This window comes from Ctenocephalides felis, unplaced genomic scaffold, assembly GCF_003426905.1.
Source record: "Ctenocephalides felis isolate EL2017-DRISC unplaced genomic scaffold, ASM342690v1 CF-g0.4_SCAFFOLD_03571, whole genome shotgun sequence".
NCBI lineage: Eukaryota > Metazoa > Arthropoda > Insecta > Siphonaptera > Pulicidae > Ctenocephalides > Ctenocephalides felis.
Genome location: NW_020539725.1, coordinates 18,108,128 through 18,115,821, shown reverse-complemented (window position 1 = coordinate 18,115,821; position 7,694 = coordinate 18,108,128). Strand labels below are relative to the sequence as shown.

The 7,694-nt window shown below is 28.1% G+C and overlaps 1 protein-coding gene across 1 annotated transcript in view; it reads left to right on the top strand.

The window, feature by feature from the left end:
• The window catches only part of LOC113385713 (zinc finger BED domain-containing protein 1-like), a 9,928-nt gene extending 5,012 nt beyond the window's left edge, over nt 1-4,916 (top strand). Inside the window, exons 2-3 of the mRNA XM_026623552.1 lie at nt 1,612-3,083; nt 4,912-4,916. Of these exons, the coding sequence (XP_026479337.1) occupies nt 1,612-3,083; nt 4,912-4,916 (1,477 nt within the window). The remainder of the gene's footprint in view (nt 1-1,611; nt 3,084-4,911) is intronic.
• Nucleotides 4,917-7,694: the final 2,778 nt, after the last annotated feature.

Genomic DNA, 7,694 nt, shown 5'->3' with positions numbered 1-7,694 from the left:
AAAAATGTTAATTATTAAAAAAATAATAATGTTGGTACGGGAAGTTCTAGCAATTTGCCTTAAGGCACGATGCATTAATTGCCTTAAGACAGAATTCCACTTATAGCTAGTTAAGCTTATTATTTTAACCTTTTTTTATTTTACAACTCATCACATCATAAAAACAACTTTTGACAAAAATTTTGACTATGATATTTTTCAAACTTTGATGAATTTTTAAAAATTAAACTACTTGCCGTAGAAACCGTATATATTATAACCTAAAAAGCTTCATCAAAAAATTTTTTTTCAACAATCAATTACGAAGAAACGACTCGGCCGATCTTTGACCAAAACTAAACAGCATGACTCGCAAATAACATCTTTCAAATAGTTTTTGAATTTTTAAAATCTGTTCAAAATTTTTGGCTAAAATGAGGCCGAAAATTTTTTCTCTTTTCTGCCAATTACAACAAAAAAACGGCTAATCTTATCAAGTTTGATTAAATGGTTTTTAGATTTTTAAAATCGACTTAACCATTTTTGAGAAAACTTTGATGAAATATCTAATTTTGACAAACGGCAAAAAATTGCGACAATTTTTTTCAAACTTTGTCGAATTTTCAAAGTTAAACGAGTTGTCGTAAACCCGTAATATTTTTTGATCATGAAGACCAAGACATCAATTGCCAAAAGAAAATTTGTGAAAATAGCCGAAATTTTTTTTTGACAGTTAATTACAAGAGAACGTGCCAGCGAATCTTTACCAAAAACTAATCAGTATCTTTACCAACCAATACCTTTCAAACAGTTTTTGAGTTTTTAAAATCTATTCAGAATTGCGGGCTAAAACGTGGACGAAATCTTTTTCACTTTTCTGCCATTTACAAAGAAACGGCTCGGCCGATCGTCGCACAAAACTGATAAACGCTAGTCCTCATCGAGATGCATCGAATTTTAAATTTCCAAGATCGTGCAGCCGTTTGTGAGAAAACGTCAATTTACGGTGAAAAATCTGTTCACGCACACGCACATATACACACATACCTTTTCCAAATTTGGTCTCATTCGATTCAGAATGGCTTAAAACTTCGAGGAAGCATAAAATTAACGAATCGATTTTTTTTATGAAAACCTAATCTTCTTAGGGAAGTTAATTAAAGTTTCGAATATATCAAAACTTCAAATTTTCTACATCAGAAATTTAAACGTTTAAAAAGTCGACATATAAGAATGTAAAATAAAAACAAACTTCTCCTTCGGGAAGTTAAAAATTTCAAGTTTAAGTTTAATTTAACAACAAAATTTTGAAAAAATAATATAAATTTGCATAAAAATACAATTTACTTCTTTTTTGAAAAACTTCAAAATTATTGTAATATTTGCTTATGTTTAAAACTAGAGGATGCAGCAATTTGTCTTAGGATACAATGCCAAGCACCACTTGTTTTTTTAATCATTATAACGTAATCAATTCCTATTTTCATACAATAAATATTATGATTCAAACATTCTGTAAAAATAATTATATTTTTTAAAGTTAAAAACAAAATTAAATATCCCATAGTCGAACAATTAGAATAACTTTACTATAATTCAAAAAGTGTTTTTCTTAATATTCATTTTTTCTAGGTCACCATCACCAAATATTAGTGAAGACCTTGATAAACCTGATCTGGACATCAGCGTTCCAACTGAAACATTTGGAGAAATGAATCGAAAAAGAAAAATCGATGCAGATAGATTTAGTCCCTCCCAACTCGACGAAGTAAACAGTCAAAAAATTAGTGATGAAATTGTTAACATGATTGTCACTGATAAGTTACCTTTAGAATTTCTTGAAGGCAAGGGATTCAATAAGTTTATGCAAATTGTTGAACCAAAGTATGAAATTCCTTCAAAAACTAGCATTATGTGTAGGATTAGAGCGCATTATGAAAACGCAAAAGAAAAACTTAAGGACAGACTTTTTGAGTGCCCTGATGTGGCAATAACTGCAGAGCGTTGGTCATCTATGGAAACAAAATCTTTTATCACTGTTACTGCTCATTTCATAGATGAGAAATGGCAATATATAAATTTTACTTTATCTACAATCGAGCTGCCAGATGAACCCATATTTGATGATTATTTCACAAATAAATTAAAGGAAATTTGTGAAGAATGGAACATAGATAGAAAAATAACTGTTGTGGTCCATGATATTGCCCTCAAAGTTGAGAACACTTTTACAAGAGAAGAAAAAAATTTTGAACGCAGCGTACCGTGTTTTGCACAGTCCTTGCAAATGTGTATTAATAATGCCCTGGTTTCGAAAAATTTGCAGGAACTGGTAATAAAGAGTAGTTCTGTCGTGTCACATTTTCAAAATTCCGAGCAAGCAAAAAGGGCTTTGAATGAAAATGGAATTAACGCAAAGCTTAATATCGAAGGGCATAAATTGATACAGCAAAAACATAACTGCTGGAAAAGCACTTTTTATATGTTTGAAAGTTTACTGGAACAGAAACAGACAGTGTCTGATATTTTGGCTGACCGCTCCATTACAACTGCCGAAGAAGCATCTTTCCTAGCATTAACAACAGAAGAATGGTATTCAATTAAAAGTGTTACCGAAATTTTAAAACCTTTCGAAATATCGACCACGGTTTTATGTTCGGAGCAAAAATTGACATTATCGATAATAAGGCCTTTAATGACAGCAATAATAAATAATTTCTTGGATAAATTAACTGATCTAGACACAGCCAAACTAAGACGATTCAAAAATATTATTAAAAGGCAAATAACGGAGCGATTTTTATGTAGTGTAACATATTGTAAGGAGGAGGTCCTCTCAATCTTTGACATCACTTCTTTGATGGATCCGAGGTATAAAAATTCATTACCCGAACACATCAAGAATGCAGGAAAAACTTATTTAAATCGTCTACTAACAGAAATGAAGACGGAAATAGTACCAAAAACTGAACAAAAAATAACTTATTATTTAGATTTGCTGTTCGATGAAACACGGGATACTATGGACCCACCAGAAGTGGATGTATATTTTCTTGAGCCTGGTATAAGTAAAAAGGAATGTCCATTAGAATGGTGGAAAAAACGTGAGAATAGATATAGAAAATTATCAAAAATCGCAAAAAAATATTTAGCAATTCCAGCTACTTCTATGCCTTCGGATGTGGCTTTTTCTAATACGCAAAATTTACTGATGGATAGGAGAAGTTGCTTGTCCAATGAGAATATGGATTTTAATATGTCAATATTTTTACATGAAAATGAGAAATATATAAATTAAAATATTCATTATTATTATGTATCATATAATGAACAAAATATAGTGATGATAATCTTTTTCTGATATCTGAAATATAATATTTTAGCATTGAAAAACATTCGTTTTATATTAAAATATAATTTTCTCTAAATTAGTGTTTTATGAGTATGTATTATTTTAATTCAACAGTAACTTGAACTCTAACTTATTTTTAGAAATATATTATCAAGAATATTTAATCATAAATGAATATTTTGTTCTATAGTTTAAAACCATTAAAATATTTAACTTCAGCAAGTTAAAAAATATGGTGCTTACATTAATTTTGTATGAGTAAAGGGCACAAATTTTGTATTATGAAAAAAATATTGTGATATTAACTTCCCGTAGGAGTTATTGTAATCGTCCGAAAATCGAAATTGAAAATTTTTATATTTCTCGATGTTTTGAAGGTTTCTGAAGATTTTGGCATACCTCAGAAAAAATAGATGTGTGTGTGTGTATGTATGTATGGATACAATTTTTCGTCCGCGTTTTCAGGCGCACGGATCAACCGATTTGAATGGTTAAAAAATATTCGATTCCTATTGATAGGCAAATGTGCTGATTACTTTTTGGCAAAGGCAGGTCCAGCCGTTTCGGAGATATGAAGCAAAGAGTGCAGAAAATAAAAATCGAGTTTTTGAGAGATCGGAGCATCGGATTTGAATGATCCAAAAAGCATTCAATTCGTAATGACGGGGAAAAGGGGTGATTAGTTTTTGGCAAAGGCAGGTCCAGCGGTTTTGGGGATACAGAGCTAAATGTGCAAAAAATGGCAGTTTTTGAGAGAACTAAGCGTCCGATTTGAATGATCCAAAGAACGTTTTGCTTGTTTTAACAAAATAATAGCTTTTGAAATCAAAAATTTTGTTTCATTTTTTTGTTCAAAAATTTTTTGCCTATTTTTTTCCAAAATTTTTTTTTTGTATATCGAAAATAATTCTGATTTTAATTGTAATTTTGATTTTAGTTCTAATATACTTTAAACAAATATTTTCAATTTTGCAATTCAGTTTATATAATTCTTATAAATATTAAACAATGTCCTTTATTTTAAATCTGATTGATCAAGTTTACTTACAAACATATATAAATGCCGTCGTTCAGTTCATAAGCCCTTATATTTTGTATATTAAATAAGAATAATTTGAGTTACAGTTACAAAAAATGAGCAATAAATGAGCATAGAAACAAGTATGATTACTATTTTGTGCCTTTACATCCATAGAAACGTCAATTAACTACTTTTTATTTTATTTAATTATTTTATATGCCTTTCCACCTACTTTTTACAAAATACTTTACAATAATTCGACATACTGAACTTGTAAAAAACTAAAAAATATCAGTAGTTATCAAAAAAAGAATAGCTTTTAGAATAAAATTAAAAACAAAATAATAAATAGTGTAGGGCAAGGCACAAATATCCAATTTGACTTTGAACAATTATTGAGCATTTTTTGTACTTTATAGGCTTTGTAGACTCTAGAATTTTATCAGAAATATTCATCAGCAGAGCTGGAATAACTATTTATTTAATGTTTCTCTTGTAAAATTGCATTTTTAAACTGAAATCAATTTTGTATCTTCTATTTTCAATTTTACCTTTTCAGGGTAAAAGTTTAGTTGGTCCTTTTTACTCCATCCACGTGTAAGCTTTTATAGAAGTTATATACATTTTAGAAAAAACAATCAAATATCGTATACTTAAATTTAAAAAAAATATATACTTAAGTTAAAAAAATTAATTTATATTATGCTCTCGTAAACTAAACAACAGTGCTCACAAACAAGAAACTAACGAAACAAAATATTTTTCTTATGGATTCTTAAACATTGACGTCGTAAGAATCAAGGTGATAGCTGATTACACATCTTTTTCCCTCTTCTTTCAAATATTGTGGACCTTGGTGGACCTTGTTACCCTTCAGCCTTGTGGTGAAACTTTAAGCCCCGCTCTACCCTATACCCCAGGTCAATCATTTTTGCTTCTATATAAAACTCATGAATAGTATTCTAAAAGTTTTTGATTTTCAATTATTTAAATTTTGTAAAATTTTATAATATTGTTTCCCCCTATGCTTTGCGTACATTTTCAATTATAATTTAATAACAGCATTATTGTCTTTTATTATGAAAGGTTATAGATATTGTAGGTAACGATTCATAAAAAAGTATCTTTATAGGTTCATATAGATTGTTGAACAATATCATGCCCAAACAGAGAGATGACAATAAAAAAATAATAATTTACGCTTCAAAGCATAAAAGTATAACAAGGTTGTTAAAAAACTATAAAGCTTTGTTACTACATTTAAAGAAAAGGCAAAAACACCTTATAAATATTTTATTATTCATTTGGGTTTGTTCGTCTGATTTTATTTGGAATTCATATATTTTATTAATGAATAAAAATAATATAAAACAATTCTAAATGGTTATTTTTGAAAAGGACAAAAAATATTTGCTGCGGTTCGGTCGAGTAATAAAAACTCCCTAATAGAATATTTTTAGATAATGTCGTCGTAAAAAGTATATCTTTGTAGGAAAATGAGAATGAAATGACAACAAAATCGCAATCATAATTTCAGATATGGTATATGATTTCTGAAATATTTGAAAAACTAGAAACTTTTAAAAAATACTCTAAATGCATTGATTTAAAAAAAAACTTTTATCTATAATGTATAATGTATGGCAATTTTTTAGGTCTGTAGCTAAAGTTTATATGAAGTCTATCTCAACCATATGGTGGTCTAATTTTTTTTTTTTAATAAAATAATAAATCACAAATGTAAAATATAATAAAAAAATCTATACTAAAAACTATAAATTTTCTGATTTTTGTCAAACTATAAAATTGCATATTACTATTATTGAAGTGTTTTATTCTTAGATAATTCGAACATTATACAACTAGAGTATGTAGGTAATATTAAATATATTAAATATTTTCAATATTTATTTTATATTAGCTTATTCCTTTGACAAAATTTTATATCAAATATGGATATTTTTATTTTATCTTTACCTTATTTCTTTGTTAACATTTCATTTCGAATATGGAATATCAAATTCATGATACATGAAGCTCAAAAATTATTAATGAAAAATGGTTCAATTAAGGAATAACCAGGTTCTGTATAAATACTGAACTTTTCACTCTAATAAGCCATACTATTTTACAATTTCTGTAATTTATAGTTTGAATCAAACATTTCTCTTTAAACTACGCTGCAAATATTTTAGTTATATGTACTTTCGGTTTTCAACTCTGCAGGCGAATTATTTTCATAATTAAAATAATTTTATTGCACATGCTATATATTCAATTATCAGTAATTTACTTTTTTACACAAGCACTTATACAAATACGTATACAGCTTTTTGAACATTTTTTTGGATAATTAGTATAACTTCTCAAATTTTGTATCAAAGAAAGATAGACTCACTCCTTTGTATTTCGTAGAGAATATTTCAAGTGTAATACAAAAAATTGAATTATCGAAAATTAAAAAAAAAAAGAATATAATCTCAAGCTTACCATTGCATTTTATTAAATAATTCAATATATGTTAAATACCTTGCGTTACCTTCATACAGAAGTATATTATTTCCAATTAGTTTACATACTATTTACCATTTACCTTTACATTATTTCACTTGATTTTTTATTGTACAATTGAAATAGAAGCCAAATATAGTCCACTCTGTGTTTTCGTGAAACAACTTTAGAGCCAGAGCAGAATTTTTGTCTTCCATTTAACTACAGATTAAGCATTATATTTATTCTAGTTTGGCCACAAAATTTACTAAAAAGCTCATCATATCCTGATCATATCTCAGATTGCTCCGAATTGTGGAATAATCAATTCTCGTTACAAACTCCTTATATGTAGCTCCGATTTGTGGTATGATCAATTCTCGTCACTAATTCCTTATATGTAGCTCCAACTATTATATTAAAAACAATGTGCTAGTATTGCAATTCTTTCATTAAACTAAATATCATAGACTTCTCATCTCATTAAGCATAACTCAATGTACAATTATATTACTCCCTTAATAAATTATTATATCGAACCACCAAAGCATGGACACACGTCAAAACCTTCCAATTAGCCTGAATTTTATTATTTCCTTGATATGAAATCCAAACATAACCACTGGACTGGACAGAAGACTATAAAACCGAAATTCGTTTCGGATTCTGGCTACTTACCCCTTGTATATGGCCCATTCGCATTAAAACCAAAAAGACCATCAACGATAAACCCCAACTACAAACAACGTTATATATATATATATATATATATATATATATATATATTTAATCATTAATAACGGATATTCTTTTATGGGCAATCATATCAACTATAAATTTATACGAAATGAT